Below are 21,501 nucleotides of genomic sequence, written 5' to 3' on the forward strand. Positions count from 1 at the left end.
TGCTCGGGCATGTAGGAATGAAATCAGGAGGGCCAAATTGCACCTGGAGCTGCATGCTAGCAAGAGATGTTAAAAGTAACAAGAAGGGTTTCTTCAGGTATGTTGGCAACAAGAAGAAAGCCAAGGAAAGTGTGGGCCCCTTACTGAATGAGGGAGGCAACCTAGTGACCGAGGATGTGGAAAAAGCTAATGTACTCAATGCTTTTTTTGCCTCTGTCTTCACGAACAAGGTCAGCTCCCAGACTGCTGCGCTGGGCAACACAGCATGGGGAGCAGGTGGCCAGCCCTCTGTGGAGAAAGAAGTGGTTAGGGACTATTTAGAAAAGCTGGACGTGCACAAGTCCATGGGGCCGGATGCGTTGCATCCGAGAGTGCTAAAGGAGTTGGTGGATATGATTGCAGAGCCATTGGCCATTATCTTTGAAAACTCATGGTGATCGGGGGAAGTCCCGGACGACTGGAAAAAGACTAATGTAGTGCCCATCTTTAAAAAAGGGAAGAAGGAGGATCCTGGGAACTACAGGCCAGTCAGCCTCACCTCAGTCCCCGGAAAAAACATGGAGCAGGTCCTCAAGGAATCAATCCTGAAGCACTTACACGAGAGGAAAGTGATCAGGAACAGTCAGCATGGATTCACCAAGGGAAGGTCATGCCTGACTAATCTAATCACCTTCTATGATGAGATTACTGGTTCTGTGGATGAAGGGAAAGCAGTGGATGTATTGTTTCTTGACTTCAGCAAAGCTTTTGACACGGTCTCACACAGTATTCTTGCCAGCAAGTTAAAGTAGTATGGGCTGGATGAATGCACTACAAGGTGGGTAGAAAGTTGGCTAGATTGTCGGGCTCAACGGGTAGTGATCAATGGTTCCATGTCTAGTTGGCAGCCGGTATCAAGTGGAGTGCCCCAAGGGTCGGTCCTGGGGCCGGTTTTGTTCAATATCTTCCTAAATGATCTGGAGGATGGTGTGGATTGCACTCTCAGCAAATTTGCGGATGATACTAAACTAGGAGGAGCGGTAGATACGGTGGCAGGTAGGGATAGGATATAGAGGGACCTAGACAAATTGGAGGATTGGGCCAAAAGAAATCTGATGAGGTTCAACAAGGATAAGTGCAGAGTCCTGCACTTAGGACGGAAGAATCCAATGCACCGCTACAGACTAGGGACCGAATGGCTCGGCAGCAGTTCTACAGTTTCCTGCTTTGAGCAGGGGGTTGGACTAGATGACCTCCTGAGGTCCTTTCCAACCCTGATATTCTATGATTCTATGATACAGAAAAGGACCTAGGGGTGACAGTGGACGAGAAGCTGGATATGAGTCAACAGTGTGCCCTTGTTGCCAAGAAGGCCAATGGCATTTTGGGATGTATAAGTAGGGGCATAGCCAGCAGATCGAGGTACGTGATTGTTCCCCTCTATTCGACATTGGTGAGGCCTCATCTGGAGTACTGTGTCCAGTTTTGGGCCCCACACTACAAGAAGGATGTGGATAAATTGGAGAGAGTCCAGCGAAGGGCAACAAAAATGATTAGGGGTCTGGAACACATGACTTATGAGGAGAGGCTGAGGGAACTGGGATTGTTTAGTCTGCAGAAGAGAAGAATGAGGGGGGATTTGATAGCTGCTTTCAACTACCTGAGAGGTGGTTCCAAAGAGGATGATTCTAGACTATTCTCAGTGGTAGAAGATGACAGGACAAGGAGTAATGGTCTCAAGTTGCAGTGGGGCAGGTTTAGGTTGGATATTAGGAAAAACTTTTTCACTAGGAGGGTGGTGAAACACTGGAATGCGTTACCTAGGGAGGTGGTAGAATCTCCTTCCTTAGAAGTTTTTAAGGTCAGGCTTGACAAAGCCCTGGCTGGGATGATTTAATTGGGGATTGGTCCTGCTTTGAGCAGGGGGTTGAACTAGATGAACTCCTGAGGTCCCTTCCAACCCTGATATTCTATGATTCTATGGTACACACACACAAGAGTTCAGAAGGAGCTTGAGAATGAAGTAGCTGAGCTGCTACCAGAAATATGCAATCTCTGATTGAAAACAGGTACTACACTTTGGGATTAGATGATAGCAAATATTGTACCTACTTTTTAAAAAAGCTCTAGATGTGATTTGGGGAATTACAGACCAATAAGCTTTGCATCTCTACATGGTAAATTGTTTGAAACAGTAATTAAAAATATAATAATACCACAGCTGGAAGATCATGATATGATAGGGTCTAATCAACATGGTTTTTGCAGTGGAAAATCATGTCTTGCTTATATATTACAATTGTTTGAATGTGTCAAAGTAGTGGGTAAAGGAGAAATATTTCACAGAATTGGTTTAGACTTTCAAAAGGCCTTTCACAAAGGCCCTCTTTAGAGGCTACTAAAGAAGTTAAGTAGCCAGAGATGAGTAACAAAGTATTGTCCTTGATCAAAAATTAGGTAAAAGATAGGTAAGAGTAGAAATAAATGGTGAATTTTCATAATGGCAGAAGGTTAACAGTGGGGTGCCTTAAGGTTCAGTCTAGGTCTGGTCTTTATTTCTCATATTTATTGATGACCTGGAAAGGGTGTGAGTTGTGTGGTGGCAAAATCTGTAGATGCCACAAAATTATTTGCATTAGTTAAATCTGGAGAAGATTGTTGAGCACTTCAGAGGATCCTGATCAAGCTAGGTGAATGAGCAACATGATGATGGCAAATTAAACTCAGTGTTGGTAAATGCAGAGTAATGCACATTGGAGAGAAAATTTTGAATTACTCCTACACGTCACAGGGTTCTAAATTAATGGTATTGACTTGGGGAAAGGACCTAGGTGTCATCAATGAAGGCGTCTGCTCCATGTATAGCTGCAGTTAAAAAAAAAAAAAAAAAAAGTGTTTATGATGCATAAGGAATGGGTGGAGACTAATATGAATAATATGATCATGCCTTCATATAAAGCGATGGGTTATCCTCAGCGGGAATCCTGTGTGCAGTATAGTTCACCCAGTCTCACAAAGGATATTGCAGAATTAGAGGAATTCAGAGAAGGGCGATAAGAATGATTAGGGACATGGAAAAAATGCTTAGAGAAGAGATTGAAAAGTTTGGGTTTATGTAGAGGAAAAAAGAGGGGGGCATACTAAAATAAACAAAATGGTAATCCTAGAGAGAACGTAAATTGGGAGCTTCTATTCTTTGATTTATATACAAGAAAAGGGAATATTCAGTAAGATTGAAATGTGTGAAATTAAAACAGATAAAAGGAAATAGTTTTTCCATAGGCACTGGTTTTTACTTTTCCCTAGGGGTGCTCTGCCCCCAGGCCCTGTCCTCACTCCGCCCTTTTCCCCCAGGGCCCTGCCCTCACTCCACCTCTTTCCGCCCCCTCCCTGAGGCCCCTGCCCTCTCACTGCTCTCTGCCCTCCCCCAAGCCACTGCCCAAGCTTCCAAACAGCTGTTCAGCGGTGCCCCAGATTAGGTGATCAGCGACGCCCCCAATTAGCTGTAGCTGGTGGGCGCTGAACACCCACTGTGTTTTTTCCATCCGTGCGCCAGCTATGGAGCACTCATGCAATCGGAGCCTAAGAGTTTTTCACACAAGGCATAATTAGACTGTGGAACACACTGCTGCACAGTATTATTGAGGCCAAGTATTTAGCAAGATTCAAGGAGTGATTGACTTATGGAGGCACTGGTTGTGACTCCATATTTAAGACGGAGTTCCATTGTGCACTTAAAGCAGGGATTCCCAATCTCTTCGTTTGTTTGAAAAATACAGCATATCCTACCCACAGTTACTGCACTTGTTCTGAGGACTTTATGGCTTATTTTGACAAGCTTCAGAGTAACAGCCGTGTTAGTCTGTATTCGTAAAAAGAAAAAAGAAAAGGAGTACTTGTGGCACCTTAGAGACTAACCAGTTTATTTGAGCATGAGCTTTCGTGAGCATCCGATGAAGTGAGCTGTAGCTCACGAAAGCTCATGCTCAAATAAACTGGTTAGTCTCTAAGGTGCCACAAGTACTCCTTTTCTTTTTTCTTTTGACAAGCTGTAACCCATTAACAACTGCCCCAGCTGCTTTCCCTCCTGTGGTCCCCCCATAACTGGAAGGGTGTTAAAGGGCCACTTCACCTTGAATGGTCCCTTGAAATAGGTGTTAATTACTTATGCTAAACAATCTATTCCACCTTGTATTTAGCTGTGACACATTTCCCAGACCTGAGGAAGAACTCTGTGTCACTTGAAAGCTTGTCTCTCTCACCATAAGAAGTGGGTCCAGTAAAAGAAATTCTCTCTCTCCCACCTTCCCTCTCTAAACCTAGGAAATTCAGTTAATTCAGTTACACCTAAAAGAAACCCAAACAAGATAAGGTAAATAGCGCACAGTTATGGCACTCAAACGCTCTTCACTCTGTCCTCTGCAGTGATGCCATGAGCGGAGAAGGGGAAAACAATCAAACATATCTAGAAACATCAGTTTAGTCAAATCTGGGAGCACAAAAGTAGCCATAGCCCTCTGACTATTGCTTGGAATCTCTGCAGGGTGGAGTGAGGGCTTGGGGTCCATAGCTGGACATTGCTTACCTCCAGGGGTTCCCGAACTGTGGACTGTGGCCCAAAGATGGGCTGCAACACAGTCTGTCTTGGTCTGCTGGTGGAACAGTGTGTGGAGTTTGAGGGGGACATAAGGAATGTTGCTCCCCCAAACTGTATAAGTTGATGGTGGGGGCACAATTTAAAGGTTCAGTCGCCCCCTGAACAGCTTGTCATGGCCTCCCCCCCCCCCCCCCGGGGCAGGCCCCCTCCCACCTGCAGGGCACCCAGCGCCGCCATGTCTGACTGGGAAGCGGATGGTGATGAGGAGTCCCATGCTGGGAGCTGGCCGCCAGTCCCCTCCACTAGTGGAGTGGTGGCTAGGGATGGCCCACATCCAGCACCCCAGACAGGCAGCAGAGAGCAAAGTGGAGCTGGTGGGTGGATGGCAAGGAGAAGGGACCAGTCCTGAGAGGCAGCGGCTCCCAGGGTGGCTAGAGGAGGCTGGAGGGTTCACAGCTGTTTCCACTCCTGAGCTGCTACAGCCTGAGATTTGTGGCTGTCGGAGTATCGGCCCTGTGGCCCCCCCCAGGACTAGGGCTTGAAGGTGCTGCTCTGTTTCTGCCTGGACAATGCTGTGATCGGGATCGTAACAGGTAATGGTTGGGCCTGGCCTGAGCCCATGCCTGGTCCCCGGCACTGGCAACCCCCAAACCCTTCATTCCTTTCAAGGCAGGGGGTGCTTGTGAGGTGCACTAGGGTGCTGGGTGGGTGACTGTGGCTGGGCTGCCAGGTGACGTGCTCAAGGCACTTAATGGGCTGCTGAGGCAGAAGGTGTTGGCGGGGGCTGGCTGTGGGACCTGCCTGGCCTCTTTGCCCTCTTGCTGGCCCTGGTCCTTGCTGAGGTGAGGGGCCACGCACGCCCCATGGTGCCCCTCTCCCCGATGGACCTGTGGTGGCCCCAGGAGGCCAGGCTGCGTGCTTGGCAGCTCCTTGTCTGATTTCCCGTTTGATCAGCCTAATGGGAGGATAGCTTGTCTGCCTGGTGGGAGAGGTGGGAGGAGGCGCTATCAAACCGTGTAGGTTGATGTAATAATTAAAATGTATACTTTTCCTCAAGAAGTGTTGATAGTGGGCGGCAGTGCCTATTGCAGCTGCACAGGTGGGCCTCAGGGAAAAAAGTCTGGAAACCCCTTGCTTACCTCACACTGTTTGGATTGAAGTGTAACCTTCACTTTGGATTTCCTGGGCTTGTAACGCTTGGTTCGGAGGTAACCATGCCATCCCTGTAATGGGCTCACCCTAAGTCTTTCCACCACAACCCCAGCTGGGAATAAAATAATTAAAAGGGAGAAGCAGTGACTTCCCTGGACCAGAGAGAACTAGAGTGGAGCTCCTGGCATGTAGGCCTGTGCTTAGCTCAGTAGGCCCCAGTCTGTTGTCTCTTGTGTGTTTAGGAGTGGACCTGGAGGGGTTCGGCTCTGCTCATCTGGGAGTTTCCCACGCCTGCTCCAGGGAGGCAGCTTTGAGCCCTGTTCCAGCATGAGGCCTCTGGGTGTTGCCTCAACAGAAATCCGACACTCCTTAATCCTAGCTGCACTAGGACCCAGGTGTGTGGGAGCAGAAGGAGGAAGTTGGGCTTGAACCCACCTGCCCTTTGCCTGGCAACCTGAGGCAAAGGGCAGAGCTGGGACTGTGTGCAGTGTGGTACAGACCAGAGCACTGAGCTGAGTTCAGCCAGCTGGGATCCTAGAGCTGGGCTGACTCTGCCAACCCCCTCTGCACGGTGCCTGGCTGGGGCTGTGTGGGAAGTCCTGAGTCAGGTGACATTGTGGGGGCTACTTCCTGGAGGACCCCAGGACCTGGGAGCCATTTCTGCAGCCTTAAAATACTGTATGGGAGCATTCTTTTGGGGTTTCTTGTTTAGTGTCCATATATGAAACCTCATAGTGTTAAAAAAAAAAAAAAAAAAAAAAAAAAAAAAACCTAATGAAATTCCCAAACACCGCCCCACCCCCCAAAAACCCCCTAAGTTACAAAGGAGTTATGGTTGAGAGCACCTATCAGTAAGTTAATGGTTAAACATATTACAGGATTGTTGTAATTAAATTCTTTAATTGCCTATACACCAATGCTAGGAGCTTGAATAACAAACAAGAATTGGAATTGCTCTTTTATTAGCATAAATTTGAACTAGGTGGTATTACTGAAGCCTGGTAGGGTGATTTGCCTGATTGGAATGCTAAAATGTTATAATCTATTTAGGAAGGATCAAGTGGGCAAAAGGAGAGAGGGAGTGGCACTCCATTGCCAAAAATGGCAATAGTTGTTTCTGAGTCACTGACAACTTGAAAGAAAAGATCTTGAATGCTTATGGATCTGTCTTAACAGATAAACCACAAGATGAGGTACTAGTGTGTGTCAGCTACATAGCATGAAATCACCTTAGGGAACAGGATTGCTTCTTAAAAACATGTATAATAGGAAAAGATCTGCATGATTGTGCGGGACTTCAGTCTGAGTGACATATACTGGAGGTCTCATGCTGCCATTACTGAAACATCCTCAGAATTTCTAAATATTATAGATGACAATTTCCTAACACAAAAAGAAAAGGAGTACTTGTGGCACCTTAGAGACTAACCAATTTATTTGAGCATAAGCTTTCGTGAGCTACAGCTCACTTCATCAGATGCTTTCAGTGGAAAATACAAAGTTTGCATCCGACATAGTGAATTTTGTATTAGACCTAGTACTGACAGATTGTGATACTTCCGAGTCTGAGACTGCTTAAGCCTGATGAGTCAGCCCTGAGCCAGAGAGTGTGATGAGTCATCAGAGGCAATTACCTGCAGGTTTTGGGATAGGCCCTACACCATTCAACCAGGGTTCAGCCAAGCACAGGCGAGGACCCATCATCCCAAGGCAGGTAAGCAGTCTCTCTGGTCTGCTCAGTGTTGTTATTTGACTGGGAGCTTTCCCATTGCCCGTAGTTTCAACAGACTGCTTATGCCTCAGCTGGCTGCCAGGCTACTCTGACACACATGAAGAATTCATCACAAAATTAAAAATCAGTGGTAACTTAGGTGCAGGTGATCATGACTTGATCACATGTGCTATATGCAAACAAAATAAAGTCTAAAGAAGTAATATAAAATAAACTTGCTGCTTTAAAAGGGCTAATTACAAAAGGGGAAAACAATTGAGCCAAATCAGTGGCAGAAAAAAGTGAATGATGATTGGTAAGTGTTTAAGAAGACTTTACTAGATGGCCAAAAAGCTGCACTCAAGAAAGGTCACATGGGTTAAAAAGTCAACCTGGCATAGAGGGTATGTGAAGACTATATATATATATATATATATATATATATATATATAAACTGAAAGAAAGGGAATTTGATAGTAATGAATATAAATCAGAAGCTAGGAACTGTAAAAAGTTGATAAGGGAAGCAAAGGGACACAAAGAAACGTCTATGGCCAGCAGAGTTAAGGACAATAAGGAGGGGGTTTTAAAGTATATTAGGAACGGAAAGAATCCTAACAATGACATTGGTCCATTACTAGATGGAAATGCTAGAATTGTCAATAATATAGAAAAGGCAGAAGTCATCAATAAATATTTCTGTTCTATATTTGGCGGGGAAATAGCTGATGTCGTCATACCATATGATAACACAATTTCCATTCCACTGGTAGCTCTTAAGGATGTTAACTAGCAGCTATTAAAGTTAGACATTGTTAAATCAACTAGTCCAGATAACTTGCCTCCAAGAGTTTTATAAGAACTGTTTGAGAGGCTTGCTGGCCCGTTAATTTTCAATAAGTTTTGGAACACTGGGGAGGTTTCTGAAGACTGGCAGAAAACTTATGTTGCACTAATATTGAAAAAGGGTAAACAGGATGGCCCAGACAGTTATAGGCCTGTCAGCCTGAAATTGATCCTGGGCAAGTTAACAGAATGGCTGATATGAGACTTCTTTAATAAAGAATTAAAGCAGGGTAATGTAATTAATGCCAAACATGGGTTAATGGAAAATAGATCCCGTTAAACTAACTTGATATCTTTTTATGATGAGATTCTAAGTTTGGTTGATAAAGGTAATAGTGTAGATGTAATATACTGAGACTTCTGCAAGTCATTTGACTGGGTAATGCACGTTTTGATTAAAAACTAGAATGCTGCAAAATTAATATGACACATTAAATGGATTAAAAACTGGCTGACAGGTCTCAAAATAGAATTGTAAATGGGGAGTTATCATTGAGCAGGTGTGTTTCTAATGGGGCCCTACAGGAATCAGTTCTTGGCCCTAACACTATTTAACATTTTTATCAATTATCTGAAGAAAACTTAAAATAATCACTAATAAAGTTTTCAGATGACACAGAAATTGAGGGAGTGATAAATAATGAAGAGGACAGGTCACTGATGAAAGCAATCTGGATCTCTTGGTAAAATTGAGCAAAAGACAGCAACATGTGTTTAAATATGGCCAAATGTAAATGTATATATCAGGGAATAAAAATGTAGGCCACGATGGGGGACTCTATCCTGGGCAGCAGTGACTCTGAAAAAGACATTGGGCGGGGGGGTCGTGGTGGATAATCTGCTGACCATAAGCTCCCTGTGCAATGCTGTGATTGAAAAGGCTAATGTGATCCTTGGATACATAAATAGGGGAATCTTGAGTAGGAGTAGGGAGTTTTATTACCTCTGTCCTTGGCATGAGTGCAACCACTGCTGGAATACTGTGTCTAGTTCTGGTGTCCACAGTTCAAGAAAGATGTTGGTAAATCGGAGAGGGTTCATGGAAGAGCCATAAGAATGATTAAAGGATTGGAAAATACGCCTTGTACTGATAGATTCAAGAAGCTCAGTCTGTTTAGCATAACAAAGAGAAGGTTAAGGAGTTGACTTATTCTCCGTGTAGGTACATATGAACTGTGATCAAATATTTAACAATGGACTCTTCAATCTAGCCCACGAGGGTATAACAAGAGGTAATGGTTGGAAGCTGAAGCTAGGCAAATTCAGACTGGAAATGAGGCATAAATATTTAATAATAAGGGTAATTAACTACTGGAGCAATTTACCAAGAGTTGAGGTTGATTCTCCAACACTGGCAACTTTTAAATTGACCTTTCTACAAATATATGGTCTAGTTCAAACAGGAGTTATTTTGGAGAAGTTCTGTGGCCTGAGTTATACAGGAGGTCAGACTAGATTATCACAGTGGTCCTTTCTGGCTTTGGAATCCATTAATATCTCAAAACAAAGTGTTACAAACTCAGGGAATTCAGAGTTAAGGTTACAGTTAGGTCTGGGCTATACTTAAAATTTAGATCAATTTAGCTGCATCGCTAAGGTGGTGAAAAATTCACACCCCTGAGTGAAGTACCTGTGCTGACCTAACCCCCAATATAGATGCAACTAGGTAAATGAAAGAATGCTTTCATTGACCTAGCTACCATCACTTGGGGAGATGGAGTTCCTACACCAGTGTAAAAGTCACTTCCATCGGTGTAGTCTGCATTATGCCAGTATAGTCTCCATAGCGTAGACTTAAAAAGTAATCTATACAGGGAAAGTAAGTAATGTACAATTAGGGCATTCACACAATCTTCACTCTGCCTTGCAGTGATTCCAAGAGGGGAAGTCTTCAAGAAAATCAGTTTAATCTAAACTCACCTGAAAGATGATAGCACAACATCCCCTGGAAACACACTGAGGTAGTGTTTCAGAAGTGACTCAGTAAAAACATCCCTCTGCTGAATTTCCAGCACCTATGTTTGTGTCTCAAGTATTTACATAAGCCAGAGGTCTGAGTACTAGGAGACCTAGATTCTTCTGCAAAGGAATAAAGTGCTTGGGGCCACCCAGTATCTGTTGAGGGGGAGTGATGTCTGCACTTGGCTTCAAGCTGTCACTGACTCACAGTCAGGTCTTGGGTTTATCCCTTAACCTCTCTGTGCCTCACCTTCCTTTGTAAAGTGGGGATAATACTATCTGCCTCCAAGGGAATTTAAGGCTCAATTAATTTACATTTGGGATGCACACTGAGATGCCTGGGTGGAAGGGGATAGGGAGGGCAAGGGAGTAATAGATGTTAAAGATCCTGGTTTCCTTTTTGGAATGGTCTCTCCTTTCTTCTTTCCTGACCCACAAAGGACACTTTGGACGCGTACCCCTGCGGCTCGGACCACACCCCCAGTCCCATGGCCAGTCGGGTGCCTCTTGAAACAGCCCCCACCCTGGAGAAGCCGGAGGCCCGTCTGACTGCTGTGGCCGTGAATGTGGAAGATGGCCACACCATTGCTTTTCTGGGGGACAGCAGAGGCCAACTGCACAAGGTAGGAGTTGGCTTGGACTGGCAGCACGAAGAAAAGGCGTTACTGATGAGGGTCAGGCATGGAGTGGTGCAACTGAGGTGCTCCTATTGCATGCTGGAGTCCTAAACACAGAAGTGTCAGATCCCCAGAGGTGGTGGAAGCTCACTTTGAATGGGGGTGGAGCTGAGGTACATACCTGGGGGGAGGGCAGTGTGATGTCCTAGGAGGGCGCACAGGAGCAAAGGGAGCTAGAGGTAGTTGTGGGGAGGTGGGAGGATGATAGGGAGAGCTGTGGGAGGAGCAGAGCCCATCCCACCCCTGCCTTCTCCCTATGTTTGCCTAGCTGGGGGCTCTGTTGTCTGGACGGTTTTTCTACCTAGCTCCCAACATTGCCCAGCTCCAGTTCTGCCCTGGACTTCTGGTGGATCTGGTCCCTGAGCTCACTTGCCTGGTCCAGCTGTTATGCTTATAAAAAGCACCCGGGATCTTTTTCAAGGGAAAAGGCAATATGCCGTGTTTATTGGAGATACAACAATTAGCATATGCATTCAATCACACGCGCACACTGTCCCGCCAGTTGATGTTATAGTTACCAGTCCAGAGTCTGGATCAATCTAGTGTTCAGCTAGGTTGATCATGGGTAGAGAAGAGCCGGGTTCTGTCGGTCGCGACACGATGCTCCAGGGAAGTCTTGGCCGGACAAACCCAAAGTTTCATGGCAAAACAACCTGTTTATATTGATTTTCCTTCATTGGGACCAATGAGTTTTGCACCGTCATGCTCTAATCAGTTGCCGTTTGATGAGAGCTTGTTTTCTTCTCATCCTTTATCTTGTTCTTTCATCAGTCTCTCAGGGAGTTACCTCATGCTGATTTTGATCACAGCTATCTTGTCCCCATTGATGGGTGCCTGCCACATCTTTTATAGTTGTCAATCTGCCCTCTTCTGACATCTCAGTAGGGCGTGTTGCAATCTCCTGGTGCCTTTACGTCCATCCTCGATTCCTCTATAGAACATCTGGTCTGGTGATGGCCTTCACGCTTGTCTTCTAGCAAACACATTCCTCATTCACACACACAAAACAGGATTGATTTACACAGAGCATTTGAACAGGAACATCAAATTGCAATGCAGGAGAAAACAATCATTACATTCTTTTACTTGACAGGTTTCAGAGTAACAGCCGTGTTAGTCTGTATTCGCAAAAAGAAAAGGAGTACTTGTGGCACCTTAGAGACTAACCAATTTATTTGAGCATAAGCTTTCGTTAGTCTCTAAGGTGCCACAAGTACTCCGATTCTTTTACTTATTTCAAAATGCTAAATTTACAACAAAATGGTGACCCTAAAGGTCTGTCACTACCTTGAAATCAGCTTCAGACACAAGATTCTGGCTGATGCATCTTTACCAATGGCACACTAGGCCATTCCTTTTTGCTTTCAGAAAGGGTGGCTGGCAGGGTATGGTCAAATCATGCGTCAATACATTTAATGCATGCTACATTATTATTCTTTATCCTTCATTCTAAATTATACAAAATACAAACATAAAATCCTACTACTACACAGCTTTAGCATCCCAGGTTCCCTCTGTGCTGACCCACCTCTGAGTGCCCCCTGACAGGACCCAGCACCTGCTGGCTTGGAGGACCCTTTGTATCCAGGGAGGGGAGGGAACCCCCTGGCCCAGGACTGGAGCCCTCCACCAACACTGGAATTGGGGCCCCACTCAGCCCCTGCACGGAGGCTGGGAAGTGGTTAGAATTGGCAGAAGTAGCAGAATGCTGTTCCCATTCCCCAAAAGAGTGCTGGAAGTGTATTCCAGAGCACTCCGGCAGGACTGGAACACTGTCCTATTGTGTGCCCATTGTTTCTTTCTCTCTAGGAGGAAGGATGCACTTGTGGTACATGTCTAGGAGTTGAGATCTGGCTTTGGTTCCCAGATTTTCCACTGATTCCATTGAAGTGACATGTCACCTCTGTTCCTCAATTTCTTCCTCTGCAAATTGGGGACATTAATGCTGATCTACTTCACTGGGGCTTGGGAAAGACTGCAGAGAATCATAATTCCCAAAGTAGAACTGTTTAGTCACTCAGATCAATTATTGTGACAAGCCTACAAGAAGACACTGAATGTCCTGCCTCCCTGTGATGTTTGTCACTCACATGCCACAATCTATTATTACTAAGAGCTGAAACAAATTCTGTCTTGCCCATTCTTTGTTCCAGAGAAGTAAGTCTCTGCTGGATAGCAGTGCCATCTGATGGCTTGTTCTCAAACTCAGCATGCTCTCAGTTAAGAATAAGTAAGGCTACAATTTAGTCATGGGTATTTTTAGTAAAAGTCATGGACAGGTCACAGGCAATAAACAAAAATTCACAGTCCATGACCTGTTCGTGACTTGTACTGTAAATACCCCTGACTAAATGTTAGCTGGGGGGGTGTACTGCTCGGAGGGGAGGGGGAAGAGGCCTGGGGAGGGGCGCTTCTTCGGGGGGAGCCCTCAGGGGCTGCTGCTTGGGGGGAGGCTGGGGCCAGTGGCACCAGCTGTGGGGGGCTGCCCCCGGGGCTGCTGCTCGGGCAGTCCCCAGGGCCAGCTGCAGCAGCTGCTGCTCGGGCAGTCCCCAGGGGCAGCTGCCTGGGGCTGCCTGAGCAGTGGCCAGTGCAGCTGGTCACGGAGCCTCTCCAGCAGTGGCCAGTGTGGCTGTCCCTGGGGCCAGCTGCTTGGGCGACCCCAGGGTCAGCCACACTGGCCACTGCAGAAGTCACAGAGGTTATGGAATGTCACAGAATACGTAACTTCCGTGACCTGCATGACTGATATGGATCCCTAAGAATAAGCAGAACTACTTATACAAAACACATTTCCAGTTATAATCTTCTCTGAGCCAGTGCTGGTGCTACTCTGCAAAGCTTATAAGAGCTGTACTCTACTCTTGCTTTAAACCTCTTCTTTGAGTGTCTAGCTCTATGATTGCTACTGAGTGTTTGAGTCTGCCGTATAAATACATAAATTTGTAACACAAAGAAAAAGTCCTCTATCCTGGGCCTGAATCTGAAAATAATTACCCTTTTAAAAAAACCCTTCATTTTCCCCAAACCACAAAATAATAATACCCCAACCCACGCACAATTACTTGTTTTCATGGTTTGTGTGTATAAAAAGATCTTCTGTACTTTCCACAGTATGCATCCGATGAAGTGAGCTGTAGCTCACGAAAGCTTATGCTCAAATAAATTGGTTAGTCTCTAAGGTGCCACAAGTCCTCCTTTTCTTCTCTCATGATGGTCACTCAGTGGCTTGATGACTAGTTCTTTCCACAGCAAGTTTACGGTTCCCAGATACCCATGACTGACCACCTCAGCTCTTCTCTCAGGGCTTTCATGGAACTGGTGTGGCCAGGATGGGGCATCCTACACCCTGTGAACACAAACTATCCTGAAAAATCATGTGGTTTAAGCACCACATGAGTCAATAGCTTTGTCCAGGAGGTGGCAATTATTTCCCTGCTAATTTCATTCACTTTTCTTCCATCCACCAGAACACTTGTTCACTTATTAACTCATCCACTCATTTTTGCACTCCCCTCTGCCTGTTCAGATGTCTGCCCATCAGCCCTCAAACCTGTTGGCAAAAGCTCACTTTCCCCTTCGTCCGCTCACATACCTACCTACTCATCCATTCGTATATCTTCTTTCCCTGTTGTTGTTATACATTTCTATACACTTCTGTACATTTCTATAGCACCATTTTATTCTATACACTTCTATACATTCTATAGCACCATTCTACACATTCTATACACTTCTATACATTTCTATAGCACCATTCTATACACTTCTATACATTTCTATAGCACCTAGGGGCACCAATCAGGCTGTGGGAGCCCATTGGGCACTGTACAGATACTCAGTAAAGAGACTGTCTCTGCTCCAGAGTGATTACAGTCTAGTTTATGACTAGATGTAACAAGGAGATACAACAAACAGCAGCTGGCCACCTACTTCACTCTTCATTTTGCCTGCCTGCTGACTACAACTCTGTCTCTTACAGGTGTACTTAGGAGCAATGGGAGAAGCTAATATATATGCTTCTCTAGTCATCCACTTGAACAGCATGGTGAGTGGAGACCTGCTATTTGACCAGTCGCAGCAGAACCTGTACGTCATGACCCAGTCAATGGTGAGATCAATGAAATCCCTACTGCAAAGGAATGAAAGCATTTAGGGCCCACAGTACTTCCTGAGGGAAAGTGGTATCTGTAGTCAGCCTCATGCTGTGGTCATAGGGGCCTGGCCTCACGCCATGGCTGTAAAATATGACGGGAATCCTGCCATCCCAGGGATTGGTCTCTCAGCCCTTGTGCATCCCTGTGCACCAGTTATGTCAGCAATGATGGATGAGCGTAAAAGGGAGTTGTTACACTACAGAGACCAACAGTTAGATAGTAACAGATATGTTAGCAGTGTGGAGAAAAAGGGCTAGGGTCTGTAACAGGGCAAGCTCCTTTCCTGCCTTGGGGTCACTCCCAAACAGTCTTGCATGCCTCTTAATTGTCTACACTTCTGTGAGTTTTTATTTATGTAACCACCACCAAGCCATCGTCGCAATCCCTATGCACCACATCTATCTACAGTGTCCTTCAATCCTCAGCTCTCTCTCCAGGGAGAATAAGAGACCTCACCAGCTGGTCACCTAGCTTCCCCTAGGTTCTGCTAGCCCCTCTCTCCTCCTTTCCACTTCCTTCCTGTGCTTTTTAACTACCATTTCAGCTGATGGGATAATTAGCCCCTTAACTCATCAACCCACAATGTGATTATGTCATTTTAAATCTTCCACACCTCATACAGGGCTTCTCTGGGAGAACCAGTTAGTGCTAAGTAACCAGAATACTGGGTCAGCTGTTGGCTCTCAGCACTTTTGTCACAGGGTTCATGAAGCACTGGAGCCTTCTAATGATTGTGTGTTAGACCAGTGGCTCTCAACCTTTCCAGACTCCTGTACCCCTTTCAGGAGTTGGATTTATCTTACGAACCCCAAGTTTCACCTTACTTAAAAACTACTTGCTTACAAAATCATACATAAAAATACAAGTGTCACAGCACACTATTACTGAAAAATTGCTTACTTTCTCATTTTTATCACATAATTGTAAAATAAATTGGAATATAAATATTGTACTTACATTTCAGTGTGCTTATACTGCTCTATATACAAGTCGTATGAAATTTTAGTTTGTACTGACTTCGCTAGTGCTTTTTATTTAGCCTGTTGTAAAACTAGACAAATATCTGGATTAGTTGATGTACTCTCTGGAAGACCTTTGTGTACCTTCAGGGGTACACGTACCCCTGGTCGAGATCCACTGTTTTACACTCCACTTAGCAGGAGCAGACAAGTCTCTTGGTTCAAAACTGACAGAACTTGTTAGATGGGCTTTAAACTAAGTGGAAAAGAGAGAGCTTTATTTAACTCAAAATGTGGCGTATGCCTTCCGTTTTCAATAGTGAAGTAGAAGATGGAGCTCTTGTGCAATAGAAGGTGAATAATTAGACATAATGAACAAAACTGTGTGTGGCCATATATAAGGAGTTTGGGGAGTAAACAAGAAGAGTTGGGATCAATGGCTGGAACCTGAAAATAATTCTCACAACAGGAACAGTTGCAATCCATGCAGGAAAGGGGGACTGGGGAAGCAAAGCTGTGTGGCAAACCTATCTTCAGAAATGAGAGGCTCAGTCTAATCAGATGAGGGATAAAGATACAAGGAATGACAACTAAATGAGAAACCACAGTGAGCATCAGCTGCAGCCTTGCCCCCTTCCCTCCCTCATGCAATCCCTAGGCTAGAGCAATATTTGAGGAGCTTGGAACTGCAGGATTGTGATACCTGTTAGATAAAAATCCATCTGAGCATGGCTTATGTTCGGAAGAGTCCAGTTTTCTGAGCTAGAAGGCAAAAGATCCAACTAAAGGAGAAGCTACCCTGGTGTGATTGCTTACCAGTAGGAAAGAATTGACTGAAAATGTGAGTATTGTGGAAAATGTGGGAAAGGTTGATGCTAGTAAGCACAGCAATATAAGACAACTGGACTTGAGGAAAGCAAATTTTGAGGAATGACGACACTTATAATACTTGGGAGGTGGTATTAAAATCCATGAGTGGAGGAAGGTTGAAGAATCCTAAAATACACCCAAAGGAAAGCACAAGAAGCAATGATTCCTGTGATAAAGAAGAATACAAATAATATGTGGCTAACATGCCTTCATAAAGAATTGGGCCAGAAATATATGAGTAAAAATGGGAACCCAACAGAATACACCGTTCTAAAATTGTGCAGGAAAAGATCCGGGCACCCAAATCAGAATAACTTAATGCTGCCAAGGTGGTGAGAGGCATGCTAATGTACTTGGGGAGAGCAGGCTCAAGAGTCCCCTGTGGTTTCTTGCACAGATGGTGGAGGGATGTGATCACACCCAGTTATTTACATTGGGTGTCTTCAGCCCAGACCCCAGCTCCTTACAACTTGCAAGGGGCCCTTGCCCTCTGCAGGCCTACTTACATCTTTGGCTTTCCCTGGGAGTTCGCTGCACCCTTTGTAGGGTTGGGGTGAATGATGCCTAGCTGGAAGTTCCCTCTGTGGCTCCAGGAGTCCCACCAGCAGCTTCCTGCTTAGGGCACTCCCACTCCTCTCCCTCCAGTTGCCTGCAGATTCCTCTGTTTTAAAGGTGGTCTCCTTGCCATATGTGACTGACAGGTCTGGAGGGGTGGAGCTAACCCTGCCCCCAGGGCCTCTGTCACTTTCCTAGCCATTGTGGGGACTATACACCCCATCACAAGGCCCATTAATAAATGAAGTATATTAAATTAGCAATTATTGCAAAATGGCTGAGAAACTGAATGAGTTTTTAAAATCTCTTTAACCAGAAAATGGTTTGGGCAATTAGGAAGTAATTGTCAATAGGGCTGCAGACAAAAAGCAGACAAGAGACTGAAACTAGTCGTCATGGCGATACGATAATACAGAGGTGTTCAGTCAGACAAGGCCCAGCCCTGCTATCTGCAGCCCCCAACATGATATAGTGCAGGTCTTCTTCAAGTGATTGCTCATGTGCATTACACAATAGGTGTGTGTGCTCGCCACGTGCACCAGTGCCAGAAGTTTTTCCCTCAGCAGTACCCACAGGTGAGCACCCCTGGCATGGCGGCGCTATGGCGCGGTATATGGGGCGTTGTATGCTCCCCCCCACCCTCAGTTCCTTCTTGCCACCAGTGAAAGTGCTTCGAAACTGCTCTGCTCCAGCTCTGCTGTAGCTTTCCCTCTTTGGGCTTCGTTTAGTTCATGGTTAGTTAGTACTTGTAGTTACCAGAAGAAGAAGAAACGTAGAGTTAGAATAGATAAGTGCGCCCGGGTCAGGGCATGCCCCGTGCCCCAGGCTTTAAGTCATGCAACACTTGCAAACGGTCTGTGCTTGTGAGTGATCCGCACACTGACTGTTTACGCTGTCCAGGGAAACCCACCTCAGCGACCGCTGCAAAATTTGCAGATCTTTTAAGCCTGGGACCAAGAAGGAGCGGGACATACGGCTCCGAGCCATTTGATGGAGTCAGCCCGACCCCGACACCACTGCACCACTCTGATTTGGCACTGAGCAACGCAGCATTGGTGCGCGGTGACCCAGCGATGCCTTCCACCAGTCGGCACCGCTCCGCATCCACGGGACACTCTAAAAAGATGAAGAAGAGGTCTTCTCCGTCAAGGCACTGGGGCAAGGCTGGGGGCGAGACTAGACCCGGGTTGGGCAGCTCTCGTTCCCCATCGAACTCCTGGCCTCCGACTCAAGTCAAGCAGCGTAGCCCAGCCCGCTCTGAGCCGACCTCCCCGGACGCCAGTGGCCACATTCGGGGTGTCCTCCACGCCGGAGACCTGTTAGGCGGCTCAAGACGTTATGTCTCTACTGGTTCCAGTTGTGCCAATGCCAGCGGCTGTCCAGTCCAGAGGGAAGTCAGTGCTCGGACCTCCACAGTTGCCGCCCGGATGGTATCGCTCACAATCGAGGGAAAGTTCCCGATGCTGCTCTCCACACAGTGACTGTCCTGCACGCAGCCCACACCGGTCCCGTCGGCCCCCACCAGGTTGTCTGGCTGGGTACCGAGCAGCAGGGGTTGCAGGCACAGATCCACCTCAAGGGAGTGCAGACCACACGATCAGAGCGTGCCCCACTGGGACAGATGGCACCGGAGGTCATTGGCTCCGAGAAGCTACCATAGCCCCTTGCAGTATGAACATCAATGCCAGTCACGCTCTTCGTCCTGGTTGAGGTCCCTGCCACGGCACTGCTCCCGCAGCCCTAAGTGTAGATCGCCGGCACCAGGCCATCATGGATCCGCCCATTGGAGCCATTCGCGGAGCAGCTGTTACAGACGGTACTCTCGCTCCTCCACACCAGGATCGTCTTCTCGAGCTCGGCACCACTCGCGGTGCTGTCACTCTTCCCCATCCCGGGATAGCGGTAGATCATATGCCAGCCTGGCCTCCCTTCGAAGTTGACAGTTGGTGAGTCAGGCGGGGAAGTCTGCTCCAACGGTGCCACAGCAGGTGCAGTGGCACCAGGCTCTGTGGCCAGCGCCCTGGTACCAATGGTCCCTGTGGGCCCCGATACAGCTCCCGGTGGTGGCTCGCTCGGTGGCCGGAGCCTCAAAAAGACCATCAGCCTCTCTTTCAGCCACCCAGGAAGGGGTCAGAGGAGCGCTCCTCTCCTGTTGCGTGCTCAGAAGGTGACCAAGTGGTGGCATCTGGAGCACCGGTGGGGACGCAGAGTAACATATCCTCATCCTCCCCCGATGAGGTAATCACGGCTGCTCCTCCTCCTGTTCCTCAGGAGGACATGAAAGCCCCCCAAGAACTTTTGAAAAGGATGGCATCAAGCCTCAACCTACAAGCTGAGGAGGTGGAGGAACCCTCGGACTCCCTTTTTGATGTCCTCTCAGCTAGAGCGCCAGCCAGGGTGGCTCTCCCACTCCAAGAGGTGTGTTCTCGAATGCCCTGTGACAGACCCTGGCTTCCTTGCCCCCCATCTCTAAGAGGGGAGAACGGAAGTATTTCGTGCCTGCCAAAGGGCACGAGTATCTATATACCCACCTCACCCCCAACTCTCTAGTGGTCGAGGCGGTCAACCATAAGGAGCGCCAGGGCCAACCTGCTCCTACCCCTAAGAATAAGGACTCAAGGAGACTAGACTTATTCTGTAGAAAGATTTATTTGTCCTCGAGCTTCCAACTGAGGGTGGCAAACCACCAAGCCTTGCTTAGCAGATATGAGTTTAACTTGTGGGGCTCTATGCCAAAATTTGCAGACTCCCTCCAGGAGCGTGATAAAAAGGAGTTTAAGGCTCTGGTCGAGGAGGGCACAGCTGCAGCCAGGGCGGCCCTTGAGGCAGCCTCGGACCCTGCAGATATGGCTGCACGATCTATGGCCTCCACGGTGTCCATGAGAAGAGCGTTGTGACTCCTGTTGTTGGGGTTGTCCAGCGAGGCACAGAACTTTTTGCAGGACCTTCCATTTTACAGCAAGGTCCTGTTCGCGGAACAAACAGACGTGAAGTTACACGGTCTTAAGGACTCCTGCATGACATTAAAGACTCTGTGTCTCTATGTCCCAGCCCCAGCCAGGACCAAATTCAAGTCGCAGCAAGCCCCTAGTCAGGCTACCCACTCCAAATACGAGCCCCCTTATAAAAGATCAAGAGCCTATAAAAAGCGCCCACAGCGACTGTCTTGGCCCGTGCCCCAGCCTGGGCCCTCCAAGGGCAAGCAGGCGAGTAAGCACCAGTTTTGATGGGACACCCGGGGACGACTTACCAGTTTGTACCAGGGATCCACCCAACCTTCCCTTCTCCAACCGCCTATGTACTTTCTTCCCGGATTGGTTGCTACTGACCTTGGACCTTTGGGTCCTCAGCACCATCTCTCGGGGCTATACCCTCCAATTTCTCTTTGCCCCACCTACCCACCCTCCCTCCCCATCCCTCTTCAGGGACGCCTCTAATGAGAGCTTACTTGAGCAAGAGATGAGGTGGCTCCTTCACTTAGGAGCGGTGGAGGTGGTGCTGGCGGAGTTCAGATACAAGGGGTACTACTCCTGCTATTTCCTTATCCCGAAGGCCAAAGGGGGGCTCAGGCCCATCCTGGATCTGCAAGGCCTGAACCACTACATGGTGAAACTCAAGTTCCGCATGGTCTCTCTGGCCTCCATCATCCCCTCCCTGGATCCCGTGGACTGGTACGCCGCCCTCAATCTACAGGACACATACTTCCACATTCACATATTCGAGGGACATAGGCGTTTCCTCCTCTTCACGGTAGGGCAGGAGCACTACCAGTTCACTGTCCTCCCATTTGGCTTATCAACAGAACCCAGAGTCTTCACAAAATGTATGTCTGTGGTAGTGGCCTACCTCAGGCATCAGGGGGGTCCAGATTTTTTCCTACTTCGACGACTGGCTGGTCAAAGGCAGCTCCAGATCACAGGTATAGGATCAAGTAACACTCCTCCTGGCCACGAGCTTCACACTGGGGCTGCTGGTAAGCAGCACCAAATCCATGTTGGTACTGGTGCAACACATAGAGTTAATTGGTACAATTCTGGACGCG

At 47.0% G+C, this 21,501-nt stretch overlaps 1 protein-coding gene across 6 annotated transcripts in view; it reads left to right on the top strand.

The window, feature by feature from the left end:
* Nucleotides 1-21,501, top strand: part of PLXNB1 (plexin B1) — a 193,925-nt gene that overhangs the window by 84,865 nt on the left and 87,559 nt on the right. For 5 of the 6 annotated variants that reach the window (XM_074957248.1, XM_074957246.1, XM_074957242.1 and 2 more), the window contains 2 exons: nt 10,685-10,867; nt 14,901-15,029. In XM_074957248.1, the coding sequence (XP_074813349.1) occupies nt 10,685-10,867; nt 14,901-15,029 (312 nt within the window). The remainder of the gene's footprint in view (nt 1-10,684; nt 10,868-14,900; nt 15,030-21,501) is intronic. The other variant, XM_074957247.1, reaches the window with a different exon arrangement.

Source organism: Natator depressus, chromosome 7, assembly GCF_965152275.1.
Source record: "Natator depressus isolate rNatDep1 chromosome 7, rNatDep2.hap1, whole genome shotgun sequence".
Lineage (NCBI taxonomy): Eukaryota > Metazoa > Chordata > Testudines > Cheloniidae > Natator > Natator depressus.